The following is a 20,623-nucleotide window of genomic DNA, read 5'->3' as shown; positions in this document are numbered from 1 at the left end:
CGTCATTTCCGGCCGGGGGGCGGAACTTTCGTCGGCGCGGCGCGGCTTCCGGTTCCGGCCGCTGGAACGCAGGGAGAGGGGGCCGGTCTCCTCGGCTGACATCACTTCCGGGAGGCGCGAATTTCAAACAAATGGAGCGCCCAGACGCCATTCGATCCTTTCTGACGATGGAGGAGGATCAATCGGCGGTGGCAGGAGCAGGAGCCACAATTGTCAGCCAGGCTCAGGTAAGCAGAGGCAGCGGTCTCTGTCATTACTGTTAGGCTTGTTTGTTTTTTCTCCCTTCCTGACTTGGGAAGCCTGCAGCATTGTTTTCCTAGAAATGTTATGTAGGAATAATGCGTTTAATGTTTGTTTAGTGAGTCTGTGGGGGATTCACTGGCTGAAGAACAAATAGAATGGGAAGTCAGTTAAAATCTGTTCTATTTGGCAGCATATCTTCTTGTGTCTACTTGGTGTTGTTACAACTCAGGTTTTTGGCATCCTTTTTTTCTTGGTATATTTCAGAAAGTAAAGGAAAAGTCCAAGCATGTGTCCCCTCCTAGCAAGAGAAGGTGCCCATCATGTAGAAATGTTCTTAAGGATTCCTGGACTAAGGTGCTTTGCAGGTCTTGCGTAAGCGACCTAGTCAATGAAGAAGCAGCCTCCGTTACCCCTGCGGCTCAGCAGGGAGAATTACTAAGTTCTTTCAGGAAAGAATTATCAGACACTTTTGAATCTTTCCGGTCTTATTTAGACAGACGCCCAGCTGCGGGTCATAGCTCAGCGCCCCGTTCTCACCCACCAGCACCTACACCCAGGGGGGCAGTGACTCGGAGGAGGAGGAGGAGCACGCTTTATCCTCTGTTTCAGAGGAGGAGGCAGAGGAAGCAAAGGAGGCTTCCGATTCTTCATCCCGGTATAAGTTATCCTTGGAGGAGGTGGATGACTTACTGAAAAATATCCACACGACTCTAAATATCACAGAGGATAAGGCCCAACTGTCACTACATGACAAGATGTTTCAGGGTTTGGGCGAGGTGAAACGCAGAGTTTTCCCTGTGCATAAGTTTCTGTCCGAAACTGTCAAGAAAGAATGGAGAGATCCTGAGAGGCCTCCTTTCTTTTCTAGGTCGTTAAAACGCAGGTTTCCCTTCGAGGAGGATAGTTCACAGGTGTGGAACAAGAAGCCTAAGCTCGACGCAGCCTTTTCCCAGGTCTCAAGGAATACGGATCTTGCGTTCGAGGACATGGGTATCCTCAAGGATCCCATGGACAAAAGAGCTGATTCCCTGCTAAGGAAGGCCTGGGACTCAACATTAGCAAACCTCAAGCCAGCAATGGCTTCAACTGTAGTAGCCAGAAATTTAGAACACTGGCTAGAACAGCTAAAAGATCATATTGAGGCAGGAACACCTAGAAAGGATCTGCTTGATACTTTGCCTCTTCTCTTAAAGGCAGTAGGGTACATGGCGGATGCCTCAGCAGAGTCAATTAAAATGTCAGCCAGGTCCTCAGCCCTTATAATCTCAGCCCGTAGGGCTTTATGGGTTAAGACATGGGCAGGAGATACTGCTTCAAAAGCAAAGTTATGTGGTCTTCCGTTCGAGGGAGACTTGGTATTCGGCCCTGACCTCGAAGCTATTCTGGATAGAACGGCTGACAAAAAGAAGGGTTTTCCTACTAAAAAGAAGGTGATTCCCCAAAGCACAAAGAATTTTCGTGCTTTTCGAAAAACCTCTGAGACAAAAGAGTCAGGTTTTAAGAGACCCTGGAAGCCTCAGAGGGGAAGGGGCAAGTCGGGAGTGTTATTCCGTCCCCCTACTCCGACCCCAAAAAAACAGTGACAGTCTTCCAGCTGTGGGAGGGAGGTTACAGGCCTTCCTTCCGCAGTGGAAGTCAGTGACGGACAGTCTGTTTATCCTCAGTATAATAGAAAGGGGTTACAGACTGGAATTCGATCACTCCCCTCCCGCACAGTTTTACGTAACCCAGGCTCCTCAGGACCCAGAGAAGTCTGTAGCCATGATCTCTATTCTGGGGGAACTGATGCAGCAAAAAGTGATCATGGATGTTCCCCCCGAGGAGAGGGGATTGGGCTGTTACTCACACATTTTTCTTGTAAAAAAACCATCGGGCAAATTCAGACTGATCCTGAATTTGAAGGTTTTAAACAAATCAATCAAATACAAGAGATTCAGGATGGACACAATCTTCTCAGTAAAGAGTCTTTTGATGCCAAATTGTTTCATGGCGTCCATAGACTTAAGAGATGCTTATCTCCATGTGCCCATGGCCATAGCTTCACAGAGGTATCTGAGGTTTGCACTCAGGACAGGAGGCTCTGTGATACATCTCCAGTTCAGCGCTCTCCCGTTCGGCCTGTCCTCATCCCCAAGGATTTTTACCAAGGTCGTAGCAGAAGCCCTAGCCCCCCTCAGGGTAGAAGGTATATCAATCATTCCATACTTGGACGACCTTCTAATCTTTGCCAATACAAAACAGCTATTGGAGAGGGACCTGGGGAGAACAGTAAGACACTTAGAGGGCCTCGGATGGCTAATAAACAGGGAAAAATCAAGCATGGTTGCATCCCAGTCGATAAAATTCCTGGGGTACACCATCGACTCCAGGCAGGAAAGGATTTTTCTACCAGTAGAGAAGATAGAAAAGGTCATGAGTGCTGTGAAGAGGACCCAGACAAACCTGCCTATCTCTGTCAGGGCAGCCATGTCTGTATTGGGCCTCCTCACATCATCCATTCCCGCGGTGCAGTGGGCACGCTTGCATGCAAGAGAGCTCCAACAGGAAATTCTGTCAAATTGGTCCTACGGGGACTCCCTGGAGAAACAATTCAGGATGCCCCCTCAGGTCCAGAGAAAACTCTGGTGGTGGAGGGATCGCTCAAATCTGGACAAAGGTCTACTTTGGTGTTTCCCGGTAGACCTGAGGCTGACTACAGATGCAAGCTCCTGGGGGTGGGGCGCCCACCTAGAAGGGCAGATGGCCCAGGGGAACTGGACAGTCAGGGAGTCCAGGAGGTCCTCCAACTGGAGGGAACTCAGGGCTATTCTGCTTGGGCTATGGGCCTTCAGAGGAGTGGTTCAGGGACTCCATGTCCAGATCCTCTCCGACAACGCCACAGCTGTATCATATATAACAAGGCAGGGGGGCACAAGGAGCAAGGTGCTGCTATCCTTGGCCAGCCAGATTCTGTCATGGGCAGAGGGCAACCTGAGGTCCATATCAGCAGTGCACCTCAAAGGGGACCTAAATGTGGTAGCAGATTTTCTGAGCAGGGAAAAAGTTCGGGAGTCAGAATGGAGTCTGAACCACGAAGTCTTTCAAGAGTTGACTGTGAGATGGGGCCTTCCTCAGATAGACCTTTTTGCATCACGAAGCAACAACAAGGTGAGGGCCTTCTTCTCTTTAAACAGACAAGATCAGGCAAGCGGACTCGATGCCCTAGCACACCCGTGGGATTTCCACCTGTGCTACGCTTTTCCCCCCTTTCAATTGATCCCTCTGGTTCTAAAGAAATTGCAGGGAGAATCCACGAGTCTAATCCTAGTGGCCCCCTTCTGGCCCAAAAGGTCATGGTTCTTCCGCTTCGAAAGGATCTCCTAACCCAGGGACCTCTTCAGCATCCGAACATCGGGCAACTCAATTTGACCGGGTGGTTACTGAGGAGCAAATTTTGAAGAGAAAAGGGTTATCTGATAAGTTAGTCACAACTCTCCTAGGAAGTAGAAAAGATACTACTAGGGCAATTTATTTCAAAACATGGAAACGGTTTAACTCCTGGTGCCTGTCAAAGGAATTCCCTCCCCAGGAGATTTCTTCAGTTCTTGAATTTCTCCATGAGGGCATGGAACTAGGGTTGGCAGCCAGTACCCTAAAGACACAGATGGCTGCTTTATCAGTTTTCCTTGAGAGACGTTTATCTCAAGAACATCTTATTATTAGATTTTTTAAAGCTCTGGCCAGAGCTAGGCCCGTACCATTTAAGTTTTTCCCTAGATGGGACCTGTCCTTGGTTTTACGGGCATTGACAAAGGAACCTTTTGAACCCCCAGCAGCAGCGACTCTCAGGTTGTGGTCGCTTAAGTTGGTCCTGTTAGTGGCCATTACATCTGCTAGAAGAGTAAGCGAACTACAGGCCTTATCAATAGTGGAGCCTTTCTGTTATATATTCTCGGACCGGGTTGTTCTTAAAACTGACCCGGGCTTCCTTCCAAAGGTCTCAACAGCCTTCCATAGGACGCAAGAAATAGTTCTGCCCACCTTTTGTCCTTCACCTGCAAACGCTACAGAGAAATCTTTCCATACCCTAGATGTTAGAAGGTGTCTGTTACACTATCTAGAGATCACACGTGAGTTTAGGAAGTCAAACTCCCTTTTCATAGCGTTCTCAGGACCACGGAAGGGCTATAGTGCGTCCAAAAATACTATAGCTAGGTGGCTACGAATGGCTATTAGGGAGGCCTATAGTGCATCCGGGCTTGAACCCCCCGCAGGGGTTGTCGCCCATTCTACTAGGGCAGTAGCAACTTCCTGGGCGGAAAGAGCAGGAGCCTCTCCGAATCGAATCTGTAAAGCGGCTACGTGGACAAGCTTCACCACCTTCACACGCCACTACAGGTTGGACCTGCTCTCAGCTTCAGACCAGGCCTTTGGCAGAAAGGTTCTGCAGGCGGTGGTCCCTCCCTAGAGTAAGTACTCTCTTATCATCTCCAGGTGCTGTCCTGAAAGACGAAGGGAGAAAAACCCTAGTTAGCCTTACCGTAACGGTATTTCTACGAGTCTTTCAGGACAGCGCTGATGACCCACCCTATATTGTGTTTGATAAATGTGGTGTATTGCTATGTTTTCTGCTTATTTAATTTCAGCATGGCGGAGGTACTCTATGAACAACTGAGGCCATGGTGGAAGTGTCCGGTCTTTTAAAGTGATCTGCAGTGTTTCCTGGGAAAGTGGGTGGAGCTGCGCTCTCTCCAGGTGCTGTCCTGAAAGACTCGTAGAAATACCGTTACCGGTAAGTCTAACTAGGGTTTTTTTTTTTTTTTTTTTTTTTTTAGGAATATTAATGGAATTTTTTTATTTTAGGGTGGCCCTCCATTTTAACACTGCAGCATCGGTATAAATTACCGAAGAGGTTTTTTTTCCTCAACCATTTTAGACTTGGAACAAAAAATTGATGCCTTAATCGCATCCCAGAGTTGGACTAAGCTTAATAGGTCCCCGTCCATTACCCAGGACCCTCAAACTGAGGAATGGGGCGAGAGATTACGCTTTTCTCTCAGGGGACCAGGGAAAGGCTGATGACTCCTCTTCTGAAGAGTCTAATATGGATGGATCGGGTTCACAATAAAGGTTGTTGGTACAATCTCGCTGAATTGGTCCGCTTCACATTTTTGCTGCCAGTAGCTGAGTCATTCGATGAGCCCACTTCTTGCTTGGGTTCGCTAAAGCCTCCCCAACCTACTAAGCTTTTCAGTAATGAGTGGATAGGAAAAGCATGATATTTTGAGTGGGAACACCCAGATAAACAGTTTTTTCCTCCAAAAAAGTTTTCAACACTTTATCTTATGGAAGAGGAGTTTAATAAAAAATGGGGGATTCCAGCAATTGATGCTGCTATATCCTCTGTGAACAAGAACTTGACTTGTCCTGTAGACAATGCTCAAATGTTGAAGGATCCAACAGATAAGAAGTTGGAATTCCTGTTTAAAAACAATATTTCTCTGGCAGGTTCAGTGGTTCAGCCAGCGCTGGCAGCGATCAAGGTATGTCAGTCCTTAAAAGATCAGTTTAATGAAGTTCTCAAGATTATTCCTGATCAGCAGGCCCAAGATTTCACCGGGATATCAGAGGCGTTATGTTTTAGACACTATGTCTATTCTCCAAGTCTCACGGCTTATGCTCGGGTTGGTACATGTGCGTAGAGTTCTATGGTTGAAAAATTGGTCAGCCGAAGCGCCAAGCAAAAAGCTCTTGGCTAGTTTTCCATTTCATGGTGAATGGTTGTTTGGAGACAATCTGGATAAATACATCCAAAGAATTTCTAATGGAAAAAAGTACCCTTTTACCAGTTAAAAGGAAGTTTAAGCGTTTTTCTTAAACAAGCTTCTTCTCCAGTGCCAGGAGCATCTGCCTTCAGGCAATCCCGACCGTCAAATTCAAGAGGTAAACCTCAGGGTCAACCTCAGGGTCAACCCCAGGGTCAAGAGGCCCTGGGTGAGGAAACCCGCTAAACAAAATACTAAAACCTCCTTATGAAGGGGTGGCCCTGCTCGATCGAATGGGGGGAAGACTTCTGCAGTTCTCAAAGGTCTGGCAGGAACAGTGTCGAGACAAATGGGTGGCTTCCTCAATATCTCTAGGTTACAGACTAGATTACTGAGAGTTCCCGTCGTCTCGTTTTCTCAGATCAAACGTTCCCAGAGACCCAGAAAAAAGAAGTCTCTCTTTCTGGCTTTTGATCATCTCTTGTCTCAAAAAGTGATATCGGTGGTCCCCATGGAAGAGCGAGGGTTAGGGTTTTATTCAAACCTTTTTACGGTACCAAAACCAAACAGGGATGTCAGACCCATTTTAGATCTCAAAGATCTAAACCATTTTTTTGAATATCCACTCTTTTCGCAAGGTGGAGAACTGCTAGCATCAATCAACATCAAGGATGCTTATCTACATGTACCTATTTTCCCCGCTCACCAGAAATATCTACACTTCGAGATAGAAAATCTTAATTTTCAGTTTGTAGATCTGCCTTTCAGTCTAGCTACTGCACCTTGAGTGTTTACAAAGGTTCTGGCTCCCCCTTTAGCCAGATTAAGGGCTCAGAGTATAACAATTTTGGCTTATTTAGACGATCTACTCTTGATAGATCAGTCGGTAGCCCGCTTAAACCAGAGTTTGGTCAACACAGTCAGCTACCTGGAATACCTAGGTTGGATTCTCAACCTAGAGAAATCATCCTAAAACAGTCAAGGAGATTGCAGTACTTGGGCCTGATCATAGATGCAGCTCAGAAGAGGGTGTTCTTGCCCCAGGCAAAGATCAGTTCCATAAGGGAACTGATTCAGGTGGTCAAAGCAAAGAAGAATCCTTCTATTTGACTTTGCATGAGATTGTTGGGAAAGATGGTAGCTTCATTCAAGGCCGTTCCTTATGCGCAGTTTCATTTGAGACTGCTGCAAAACAGTATCCTGTCAACTTGAAACAAAAAGGTCCAAGCTCTAGACTTCCCGATGCGTCTATTTCCCAAAGTGCATCAAAGCCTCAATTGGTGGTTGATATCCAAGAATCTTCAGAAAGAAAAGTCCTTCCTACCAGTTACCTGGAAGGTGGCGACAACAGAGGCCAGCCTTCTGGGCTGGGAGCAGTCCTGGAAGAAGCATCTGTCCAAGGAAAATGGTCCAAAAGGGAAATTACCTTGCACATCAATATTCTAGAGATTCGGGCAGCACGCCTGGCCCTGAAGGCCTGGCTGCTCAGATTACGGGATTGTCCTGTCAGGATCCAACACAACAATGCCACAACGGTGGACTATATCAATCACCAAGGGGGTACGAGAAGTCGTGCGGCTCAGAGAGAGGTGAATAATATCCTATCCTGGGCAGAAGACAACATTCTTTACCTATCGGCAGTCTTCATTCCCGAAATAGAGAATTGGCAGGCAGACTGCTTGAGTCCCCAACAGTTGTTCCCGGGAGAATGGTCTCTTTACCCAGACATATTTCTGTTAATATGTCAAAGATGGGGAATTCTGGACGTAGATCTGTTTGCGTCCAGCTTCAACAGAAAGGTCAACAACTTTGTGTCAAGGACAAAGGATCCGCTGGCATGCGGAACAGATGCCTTGGTTTGTCCGTGGGATCAGTTTTCACTGATCTATGCGTTCCCTCCTGTTCTTCTGCTTCCGCACCTTCTTCGCAGGATCAAGAAGGAAGGGAAGGAGGTGATTCTTGTTGCCCAGGAGATCTTGGTATGCAGAGATCGTAAAAATAGTGGTAGGGGAACCAAGGATCCTACCACTGTAGCCAGACCTTCTCTCACAAGGTCCCCTATTCCATCCTACCTTACAAACGCTAAATTTAATGGTTTGGCTATTGAGACCCACATTCTGAAAGACCGTGGGCTGTCGGGTTCAGTAGTTTCTTCTTTGGTTAATGCTAGGAAGCCAGCCTCCAGAGTCATATATTATAGAGTCTGGAAGGCATATGTCTCCTGGTGTGGATCCAGGGGTTGGCACCCCAGGAAATATTTCATAGGTAGGATCCTTGAATTTCTACACATGGGATTAGAAATGAAGCTGGCCTTGAGTACTATCAAAAGCCAGGTTTTGGCCTTATCTGTGTTTTTTCAATGACCACTTGCCTCACACTCTGGTTCGTAGCTTTATTCAGGGGGTAACGCAAATTAATCCTCCAGTTAGGTCACCCCTGAACCCTTGGGACTTGAATATAGTCCTGTTGGCATTACAGAAACAGCCTTTTGAGCCGACACAAGATATTCCCTTGGTCCTTTTGACAAGAAAATTTTTTTTGTTTGCCATATCTTCTGCAAAAAGAGTATCAGAGTTGGCTGCTCTTTCTTGTAAAGAGCCATATTTGATTATTCATAAGGTTGTATTGCATCCTCATCCTAATTTCCTACCAAATGTAGTGTCAGGTTTTCATTTAAACCAGGATATTGTTCTGCCTTCATTTTTTCCAGTACCTCGGTCTGTGGAAGAAAGGTCACTACATTCTCTTGACGTGGTGAGAGCAGTCAAGGTCTATTTGAAGGTGACCGCTCAGATTCGTAAAACAGATGTTTTGTTTGTGTTGCCAGAAGGTCCTAAGAGAGGACAGGCAGCGTCGAAATCTTCAATTTCTAAATAGATTCATCAAGTGTTTGTTCAAGCTTATGGTTTAAAGAGGAAAATTCCACCTTTTCATATTAAAGCGCACTCCACCAGGGCTGTTAGTGTTTCCTGGGCAGTGCATCACCAATCCTCTATGGCTCAAATATGCAAGGCTGCAACTTGGTCTTCAATCCATACATTTACCAGGTTCTATCAAATAGATGTAAAAGGTCATGAGGATATTGCCTTTGGGCACAGTGTATTTCAGGCTGCAGTATAAGTCTTTTAGTCTCTTAGTACTCTACTTTTTTAAGATTTTTAAAATGGCCTACCTGTAAAATCCTTTTCTTTGAAGTACATCACGGGACACAGAGGTCCCTCACTTCTTTTTGGTATACAGGTGTATTGCTTTGCTACAAAACTGAGGTACTCCCAGTAGTGGGAGGGTTTATCTAGGGAGTGGACTTTTTGTCTTAGGGTGTGCCAGTGTCCATCACCTGAAGGTGGCCTATAACCCACATAGTAACTACTATGGCTCTGTGTCCCGTGATGTACTTCAAAGAAAAGGATTTTACAGGTAAGCTGTTTTAAAAATCCTATTTTCTTCATCAACTTAGCCCAACTTGTATTCTGCTACATATTTTGGTAAATAAAACCCCAATAAGCATGTATTGATTAGTTTGCACAAAAGTTATAGCGTCTACAAAATAGGGGATAGATTTATGGCATTTTTATATCGTGTTTTTTTTTTATTTTTTTTATTAATGGCTGTGATCTGTGATTTTTAGCAGGACTGCGGCATTGCATCGGACACCTAACTGACATTTTTGACACTTTTTTGGGGAACCAGTGACATTATTACAGTGATCAGTGCTAAAAATATGCACTGACATTGTACTAATGGCACTGGCAGGGAAGGGGTTAACACAAGGGGTGATCAAGGGGTTAAATGTATTCACTCAGTGTGTTTTCTAACTACATGGGGGATGGGCTGCCTGGGACAACACACAGATCCGTCTTCCTGCATAGCAGAAAGACAGGATCTATGTGTCATCCCCTGACAGAACAGAGATCTGCCTTGTTTACTTTGGCAGATCCCTGTTCTGTCACTGCGGGAAACGATCGCGGGTGGCCAGCGAACATTAAGTCCACCAGCCCTGCTGATCTGCTCCCCCACTGGCCAATCGGCTTGTGAATGCCCACAGATCACTGTGTATGAGCCCGACGTACACCTATGGCACTCACACAGCCAAACCAGCCTGCCGAAGTATAACTGCGGCGGCTGGTCGGCAAGCGGTTAAGCAGTGGTGAATTGCCACTGCTGAGTTTACTGGCATGTTCAGAGGAGAACGCTCTCCTCAGTAACTCACACAACACTGCATAATATTAATAAAATAATAATGTTAAAGTCCCCCTACACAAATATACAATGGATATAGAAAGTCTGCACACCCCTGTTAAAATGTCAAGTTTCTGTGAGGTAAAAAAATAATTTCAGAACTTTTTCCCCCTTATTAATGTGACCTATAAATTGTGCAATTTAATTGAAAAACAAACTGAAATCTTTTAGAGGGGGAAGCCTCCGAATAACCACAAGTTCAGCTGTTCTAGTAGGTCTTTCCTAACATTTTCTTAGTTGCACCCTACAGCAAAAGCCATGATCCGCAGAGAGCTTCCGAACCATCAGGGGGATCTCATTGTTAAAAAGTATCAGTCAGGAGAAGGTACAAAATAATTTCCAAGGCATTAGGTATACCATGGAACACAGTGAAGATACAGTGAAGTCATTATCAAGTGGAGAAAATATGGCACAACAGTGACATTACTAAGAACTGAAGGTCAGGGAGACTGCTAAGAGGAGGCCTACGGCAACATTAAAGGAGCTGCAGGAATATCTGGCAAGTACTGGCTGTGTGGTGCATGTGACAACGATCCCCCGTATTCTTCATATGTCTGGGCTATGGGGTAGAGTGGCAAGATGGAAGACTTTTCTTACGAAGAAAAACATCCAAGCCTGGCTAAATTTTGCAAAAACACATTTGAAGTCTCCCAAAAGCATGTGGGAAAATGTATTATGGTCTGATGAAACCAAGGTTGAACTTTTTGGACATAATTCCAAAATATATGTTTGGTGCAAAGACAACACTGCACATCACCAAAAGAACACCATACCCACAGTGAAGCATGGTGGTGACAGCATCATGTTTGGGGCTGTTTTTCTTCAGCTGGAACAGGGGCCTTTGTGAAGGTAGATGGAATTCTAAACGGTTCCAAATACCAGTCAATATTGGCACAAAACCTTCAGGCTTCTGCTGGGAAGCTGAACATGAAAAGGAACTTCATCTTTCAGTATGACAAAGGCCCAAAGCATACATCAAAATCAACAAAGGAATGGCTTCACCAGAAGAAGATTTAAAGTTTTTTGGAATGGCCCAGCCAGAGCCCAGACCTGAATCTGATTCAAAATCTGTGGGGTGATCAGAAGAGGGCTGTGCTCCAGAAATGTCTTCCAATCTGACAGAATTGGAGTGTTTTTACAAAGAAAAGTGGGCAAATATTGCCAAGTCAAGATGTTCTATGTCCAAAAAGACTCAGTGCTGTAATAAAATTAAAATTTGCTTCAACTAAGTATTAGTTTAAGGGTGTGCACACTTGCAAGCGGTATCTTTTTATTTATTTTTTTTTAACTTTGCTCCACCTAAAAGATTTCAGTTTGTTGTTCAACTGAGTTGTACGGTTTATAGGTCACATTAAAGGTGGAAAAAGTTCTGAAATGATTTATCTTTGTCTAATTTTATTTACATCACAGAAACCTGACATTTTAACAGGGGTGTTTAGACTTTTTATATCCACTGTGTACAGTATGTGTGTGTGTGTGTGTGTGTGTGTATATATATATGTATATATATATATATATAATTACACACACAGAGTATACATAAACATTTTTGTATGTATAATGTATAAGAAACATTTTGCATTTTTGTATGTATAATGTTTCTATCCTGCTTTGCAGGTTTTGAGGGGGTTTGTGAAAGACAGGGGGACTTTTTCACAGTTTTGTTTTCTTCAGTTCTCCAGCGATTCTCTCTTCTCTCCCTGATTTTCCAGCCCAGAGGTGGAGAATCAGGGAGTGAGATTGCACTTTCAGAAACTGTCCGTTTCTTTGCATGTCAGTTACAGTTTCTCTTTGTGCTGAATACTATGTGTAGGTGCGGTGTTGATACTCTCCAGCTGCATGGTTACATATAGAGCTTCAGCTCCAAGGTTCATGTGCAGGCCATGGCTTTTCGCAAATTGCAGTGTCAGCTTCCACCCATCACTGGTTGTTCAAAAATATTTGCTTTTACATTTTAAACTTGTTGTAAAAATATTTACCAATATTTTACAATACCAATACAGATCTTTACAGATAAGTCTTAAACGATGCGTGTTAGGTCCCTTTCACATGTGCAGATCCGTTTTCAGACATCCGCCTACTCAGCAGGGATCGATCCGTTGATCCCCGCTGAGCCAGCAGATGACAAATCCGTCTCCGCACACTGTGCAGAAACTGACCTGTCAGATCTCCGCTCTCCTCTATGGGGGGATCGGATGAAAACGGACCACCTGTCCGTTTTTCACCCGATACGATCCGATCTGCCAGACGGATGGAAAATAGGGTTTCCAACTGTCTGGATTTAGCAGAGCGGATCGAATGTCAGCGGACATGTCACCACTGACATCCATCACTCTATAGAGATGTATGGAGCGTTCGTTCAGGTCTGCCTGAAAAAACTGACAGGCGGATCTGAACGGTCCGCACGTGTGAAAGGGTGTAGAGTATTTACATGAGTTACACAATCTTTTGGAAAGGAATTTATTTATTTCAATTTGTACTTTTGTAATGGAAATTTACTCTTACTCTTCTATATTTTGCATAATGTAAAGTTAAAAGGTTCAAGAGGCAAACAGGCCAACTCTTAAGCAACTTTAGATTCTGCAAAAATATCTTGCGTGCTAAACAACCTTGTAAGAATAAGGTCCGAATTTGAATGTGATGAAAGACACTCTCTGCATGCAGTATGTTGGTTTTCTAATGGGGTGAACTGACACATAGTAGAAATCCAGGCAGAAATATTATTTGTCATTGTCTAGACTAATTTTTAGTCTTGTTTTTTTTGTGGGATAAATACTGTGCATAATCCCACTAGCAATGCTTCATTAAGAGACCTAAAGCACATCATGGCCACCCTAGGTCCCAGCCTGCTTTTTTGGATGAAGATTCCCGACACATACTTTTTTTCAGAAACACTTAATTTTTACCTAAAATCGGGGTGGCTATTTTGAAAATTGTGGTGGCAATAGTTCTTAGGGGGGTTGTACTTCATTGCTGTGCTGGGTGGACAGATGGCTATAAATATTTCACCAATTTGACTCATTGTGAAGAATTAAAGGCCGATGGTTAAATTAAGCCACTGGTATCCACCAAAAGTGGACTGACTGTTTTAACTCCTTTCCTGTATAGGATCTGCTAGCAGCCTCATGAAGAACTATTATCCTGAAGGAATGAGTGAAGCTTTAATAGGAAATATTTTGTATGAAACATTAAAAGGATTACATTATCTGCACCAAAATGGATATATTCACAGGTAGATTGAAAAAAACATTTCCATTATGTTATTTCTAATGCCTTTGTTTCAGGCTGTTTTAGACCTAATCTGCTAATAACCATCCCATATTTGTGTCTAAAAAAAACCTTCTGTTGCTGATTAGTATTTAGGCTCCATTCACACTTGTGCGACTTGTCATGTGACTTTGAACACAGTCGTATGACAAGTTGCAGCCCATTATTTTCAATGGCACCTGTTCAGATCGCAAAGACTTTGAAAAGGTGCCTGCACTGCTTTGAAGCGATTTAGTGCCAGAGAGTGTAATGTCAGATCAAAGTCACATCATAGTTGCACTGAAAATCGTGTGACTTTGGAGTTGCGCCTGTGTGAATGGAGCCTTACTCTCTCAAATGTGATATGGAATGGACAGAATAACATATGTAGCCATTGTCTTTAATCAGATATGCATTGCTAAAGATCTGTCAGCTCATGCTGGCCTTCAGCTGCAAAATGTTAAACTGTTACTGTATATTGGAAATGATCATCATGCTCCTGGCTTTACTGCTTAATTAGTGTCCAGTCTGAAATAAGCATGCTAACAGTGAAGTCTAAAAAGTCAGTCTGAGCTCCCATCCTGCATATTCTAGATCGTTGTAGTGAAGCTAGGATCGAAATGTCAACCCTGGAGCCTGCACCCTGAAAAAAACAAGTCAGCAATGGGTGCTGCCATATTGACCAGACTGGTGAAATTCTACAGTTTAGATATTATTGGTTTTTAGTGTTCTCTAGAGTTGGACCATTTAGGGATGTTTCCTTGCTTCTGCCAGCTCTCTTCCCCAACATCACTCCCCAGCAGCTGGACAGAGCAGTGGGAAAACAAAGGAAAGGTGAATATTTTACATCACTAGACTGTAGAGCATGCTAGAGCTGCATACTATGACCTCTACCTTATACTAAGCTGTGGTCTCTGGAAGTTTACATACTGTACATGGTCTCCTTTCCAATAGACCGTAAAGCTGCATACAATTCCTCACGCTGCCACTAGAATGTTGGCTCTGTAAAGCTGCATACAAGGTCTCCTGCTTTCATTAAACTGGGGCTGTCTCAAGTTACAAAGGATTCTCCCCCTAGATTTGGACTGTATAGGTTGCATACTAGACCTTCTCCTCCCTGTCAAACTCCATTTTATTGTGGGCCACATCAATAGACAGAACACCATGGCAGAACATTTTTTTTTATTTTTCCAATAAAGTTTCTTGTGAATGATGCCAGCATTGTGCGACCCTCCTTTCCATCTGTAGCATTGTATTATTCTCATAATAATTATAAGCAGATGTCCAGAGCATCCCTCCCCCCCCCCCCCCCCCTTTTTTTTTTTTTATTATTTTTTTTTTTTTTTCACACATCAGAGTAGAACTGGAGTCTGCTAAATGCTAAGACCAGGGGGAGGCAGACACAAGGGAGTGCTGCTGCTGCTGCATGGAGAAGCGCAGGATCTGGCAGAGCAGTTCTTTCGTCTTCACTGCTGAGATTTTGGGAAGGTGGGTGTGGGCAGAGATGAGAGGGATGCCACAGCTGCAGGAGAAGCGCAAAGGCCACATGAAATGGCCTGGAGGACCAGATTCGCACCGCAGGCCTTGTGTTTCACATATGTGCACTGGACTATGGGCACTGTAGACTGGACTCTAGGCGTCCTTCACGTCCTAGATTATGGCCACGCCTTCCCACAAGAACGTGGGCTGTGTAGGTTGTGTTTTACATTTTAAAATATAAATTTTTGTTTTTACCAGTGGTATTACAGATCTAGTTACCCTTGTCACATAATAGAGCCAGGTCTGTAACCTCTCTGCAAATCTCCATTCAGTACAAACTCCCATACATCTGGTTTACTTGCAATGCTTTCCCTTCCTATCCCAGTCACTTAGGTCCTGCTGTAACATATCATGATGTTCAGGTATGCTAATGTAAAAACAAATAACTTTTTTACAAATGCGTATCTGAATTTAGTAGTGATTTTTATATTTGCCTGGAGTTCCTGTTTGGAACTAGGGTTTCCAAATTAGATTTGTTAATTGACTTAAGTGCTAGCTGAACATTTTGCCTTTTGCTTCAATTTAAAATGACTGTTTAAAATGCTTCATAAATAGTATTCATTTATTTTGTAGGAGTGTGAACGGCAGCCATATCCTGATCTCGGATGAAGGTCTTGTTTCTCTTTCTGGGCTTGGTCACCTCTACAGTATGGTCCGAAGTGGAGAAAGAGCTAAGGTGGCATATGATTTTCCTAATTTTAGCACTGCAATGCTGCCTTGGTTCAGTCCTGAGCTACTAAGACAGGTCAGTTTTTCCTGCCGCTAGTCATATGTTTTAAAACTACCATGTGCTAAGTATATTAGAAGGAAACTTCGTTTTATTTTTTATTATATTCTCTTCTCTAATATCCTCTGATTAATGTTGTAGGCTACATGACCGGTATCTTGAAAAAAGTAAAACATAAGACAATTGAGTATGTTCACTTTGCAAAGAGTAGCCAATCATGTGCAAGGGAAATGTAAAAAAATATATAATCTTGCTTGCACATGATTGGATATTTGAAGGCAGCAGAACTTTACATTATTCACTTATGGGCAACTTGGCAACAAATTGCTAACAGACCCAATAAGACACAGACAAGCAGGGCTGATGTTAGAAATCATGAGGCCCTGTACAGCCTACCTGACTGAGGACATAATTTACCAATCCCTTTCTCTGCAGTCTCAGCTGCACTGGACAGTGAACGAATGGAAATCGTTCTGTAATGAGTATATGCTTCAGTATTGAATGGACACAGGAGCAAACACAGATCGCTCATTCAGGAAAGTAAGGGGATGGTAAATATAACATATTTATCACAAATCCCCCTCCCCTTACCTGCTCTCCACCCTGAAACAATCCCCCTGTGTCCCTGCAGCAGCCAGCGGGAGTGTAGTGGAGGGAGGCCGTAACGGGGGGGGGGGGAGTGCCCCGGCCCCCCTTTTGAACTGATGATGCCCAGTATCAGAACAGGAGAACCGGATTTACTGCCTTAGCAGAACTGTTGCAAGTGATGATCATTCACACACCAATCACAGATTATGCCTGTTTGACATTTTTAGTATGAGAATAGAAAAAAAAACGTGCAAAAGTTTTGCTCACAAACCTCTCTAGAATATGCTGGCACATTATGAATAATATTTTATTTTATTAAATAGGACCTCTATGGGTACAATGTGAAGTCAGACATCTACAGTGTTGGAATCACTGCCTGTGAATTGGCTACTGGGCGTGTTCCATTCATGGACATGCACCGCACTCAGGTAATTGTTTATCGTCTGCTGCTAGAACCACATATTTGTCATTTTTTTCATAAGAGCTAGATTTTGCCATACATTATCTTATGTTGATATTATTTATTCATATATTATTTCTTTAGAGGACCTGCAAGTGCCACACATTTGCACATACAGTTTGCATACCCTGTTTTTTTATATTGTTTCATTTCTTTAACAATCATACAAACCTTTTTTTGCCACTGCACGATTCTGGCTAAAATAAGAATCACTATTTTTTTGCTTAGAAGATATATCACGATTCTCTCACAATTCTCGCGATGTAACATCGTCTTTCACATTAAAACAGAAAAAAATTGGGCTGACTTTACAGTTTATTTTTTTATTTTTTTTATTGAAGTGTATTTTTTCCCAAAAAGTTGCGTTTGAAAGACCGCTGGGCAAATACAGTGTGACATAAAATGTTGCAACAGTGGACATTTTATTCCCTAGGGTCTCTGCTAAAATATATATAATGTTTGAAGGTTCCAAGTAATTTTCTAGCAAAAAATAATTGATTTTAACTTAAGAAACGAGTGTCAGAAAAAGATTTAGGCTTTAAGTGGTTAAACGTACTGCATTTACACTTGTTTAAAAACTTGGTAGACTGCCTGCCTGGATTTTTTTCTTTACACGCAGAAGTTTCCCTTTGATCTAAGAAGGACATTGGTTACAATGTTTAATTTTAAAAACTTGGCAGACTGCCCAGATGTTTTTGTTTGACAGCTGAGTGAGTAGATAAGTTTCTCCACTTGTTATATGAAAGAATCTGAAAACTCTGCAATAGAGATCGTCAGAGGGGTTGAACCAAGATCACAATTTTTTAACGATTAATTGTGCAGCTCTACTTTGTACAATTTTCCCAACAGGGGGGGGGGGGGGGTGCACAGGTGTTCTGGCTGCATGGATCCAGGCACTGTTTCCGATTTGACAGCCGCCTGGGTGCGGTTACATGCCATGAACACACTGCGTTTGGGACATGCACTCCAACTTGCAAGCTGTCAAACAGGGTAATTTATGCTTATTGTTCTAGCTCTCAGGAGCCACAGCTGCAGCATAATTTTACCCATTAAAATATATGACAGAAACAATGTGCGCAGCTATATGTACGTAACTGTAAGTAACTTACGACACTCACATTTGCATGTGTATGCAGATACTGCAAATCCTGTGTATACAATTCCTACCTAGCAATATTTGCAATTTAACACTTCTTACCAGGCATAATTGGTAGCTCAAAGTCTCCGCAAACATACCAGAATGCTGTAGAACATAAATACTTTTTTTGAAATGTTTACTGGAATGTTCCATATGCAGTAGTGATAAATTTGTGAGCAACCCGCTGTAAACGGTAACCAGCATTAACTAACTGTGCTCCCCACTTGCAGAGGTAAATAAGGTTGTGTGAGGATTGGACTTGCTTGATACTGAGGTATGCTAAATTATAATGGTTGCCAGAGAAGGTTCTGTCCAGTGGTAGCCCATTAATCCAAATAGGTTACTTGAAGTATGGTGCAGAACCTTTATAACAACTGGCTATTTACTGAGCTGGTCTAAAATGTCTGGACTTCTCAGCAGCAGTATTAAAGTGTTGCTAAACCCAGGACCCTGCGTTCACAATATCTGGTCTCCCACTATACATAGAACATGGAAATGCAAAAATGTTAGTAAATATAAACCGTTAAATAGCTTTTCTCATTAGCAGGATATAGCAGTCTTATGACTTCTATGAATGTTTGGTAAAAGCTTGTAGGAGGAGTTTTCATTCTACTCTGACTGTCCTGCAGGACCCCTGACCCCTCTGTTTAGACAGTGTTGCTTGGCCCTATGCCGATCACATGCACCCTCCCAAGAAAAGAAAACTCTCTAACAATACACATAAAACAGTCTTTTTACACAATGCTCAGGACTAACCCCTTAGGTTCTGCACTGAGTAGAACAAGCATGCTTTATTGCATATACAAACTGATTTTACTGTCATGGTTGTAGTAACACCTTAAACAAGCACATTACAGGACCTTATTAGGGGAGATAATTTTAATGTATATCTAAACTCAAACACAAAAATAATATATTTAGTTGACCAGTCCTTAGATGTGGTGGATGCATTTATTTTCCTTTTTTTACCAAGTTATTTTTTTTTCATTATTTCTGGCAGAATCACCAAGTAAAATAATCTTCCAGTCCTAGGATTACAACACTCACTATCCCTCCTTTTATCTGTAGAAACAGCAAAGGACTACAGAACTTCACAACCTTCCTATGGTCCATAACATTGAGGGATGTAGTTCTGATCTCAAGATTTCTGGCTGGATCAGTAGGATTTTTTTTTACTATAGATATAGATCAGGCATATCCAAAGTCCAGCCCAGGGGCCAATTGCGGCCTGCATTCGGTTTGATGTGGCCCCCACTTGCAATTTGCATATATATCCTTCTATGGCCCCAAGCTCAGGGGTGTTATGTTTTTTTTTTTGTTTTTTTTTAACTCTATCTCTTCTTTAGCCTGACAAATCCCAGAGTGCCGCTCACGGTAAGGATGAGCTGCGGCGTGTTGCTGGGGTGTGTTCACAAGTCTATTTGCCAGAGCCCTGACAGTGTGCAGTGCCAATCACAGGGACTGTGACATTTCCCAGTCCACAGCTGCAGAGATCGGGAAATGTCTCCATGCCTGTGATTAGTGGCGGCGATGCGCGCTGTCAGCTTCCTAGCGTGCTCAGGCACAGCAACTTGTAAACATGCCCTAGCTCATCCTTACAGTGAGAGGAGCTGGCAGATTTGTCAGGCTAAAGAAGAGAGATATTAATATTATTTAAAAAGAACCTAAAACACCCAAGCTCATCCTTACAGTGAGAGGCGCTGGTGGAGTTGTCAGGCTAGAGAAGAGAGAGATTAATATTTTTAAAAGAACATAACAAGCCCAAGCTCAACCTTACCCCAAGAGGTGCTCAGGGATTGGTCAGGGGCTAAAGAAGAGATGGGAAGAGATAGATACATACAGTTGTGCTCATAAGTTTACATACCTTGGCAGAATTTATGATTTCATGGCTATTTTCCAGAGAATATGAATGATGACGCAAAAACATTTTTCACTCATGTTTAGTGTTTGGCTGAAGCCATTTATTATTAGTCAACTGTGTTTACACTTTTTTTTTTATCAAAAAAAGGTTTTATTTGTATTGTGTGTTCGTTGGTACAGATACATAATATGCAAAAAATTACAGATTATAGCCAAAGAACATTTGTACTGTACAAATATCATGTAGACAATTTCTATATAAGGCCCGCTAGGCGTGCCAAAAAAGCTAGCATGCGGCACACAACGAACATCAGAATAACTGACAAAATCAAATACCTGCAATCTCGAAAGGAATAAAACTAGTAACTTTGTGCTTATATATGGTCTTTTCCCAGTGGGCTGGGCAGATATCTCTCATCAAAAGGCTGTCACAACCACCAGGTGTAAAAGTACTTACACAACACATGTATACAAAAGTATTGCTTCTCCCCCAACCAATCAAGGCATTTATTATCCTCCATTCCACCCCCAACCACGTGGCTTAACAGCCCTGTAAAAGTCTGTCAGTAATTAGTTGCAGTGGTGCTAGCCCAGGTGTCTCCAACCATGTTCTCCACAATGAGTAAAATTTACGAGGTGCATTCCTATGTTGAAATGTCATTTTTTTTCCTTATCAACATCCGGTTAACCTGCTCCACCCATTGATGTCTAGTGGGAACCCTGGGCGTTATCCAAAGTCTTGCAATTAGTTTGCGCGCTACATATAGTAAACAAAGAACTGCTGTCACGGTCGGGAGTGAGGCCGAAATGCTGAGAGGGCTCCCCTTGCGGCCGAGCGC

The 20,623-nt window shown here is 43.1% G+C and overlaps 1 protein-coding gene across 1 annotated transcript in view; it reads left to right on the top strand.

Annotated features, from left to right (window-relative positions):
• Positions 1–20,623, top strand: part of STRADB (STE20 related adaptor beta) — a gene marked incomplete in the record, with an annotated part of 92,247 nt that overhangs the window by 35,188 nt on the left and 36,436 nt on the right. The window contains 3 exon segments of the mRNA XM_077448616.1: positions 13,335–13,458; positions 15,585–15,756; positions 16,650–16,754. Coding sequence (XP_077304742.1) covers positions 13,335–13,458; positions 15,585–15,756; positions 16,650–16,754 — 401 coding nt within the window.

The sequence above is a fragment of the Lithobates pipiens genome, unplaced genomic scaffold, assembly GCF_037356315.1.
Source record: "Lithobates pipiens isolate NorthernLeopardFrog02 unplaced genomic scaffold, aLitPip1_a1.2 Scaffold_22, whole genome shotgun sequence".
Taxonomy (NCBI): Eukaryota; Metazoa; Chordata; class Amphibia; order Anura; family Ranidae; genus Lithobates; species Lithobates pipiens.
This window is presented reverse-complemented; position numbering and strand designations above follow the sequence as displayed.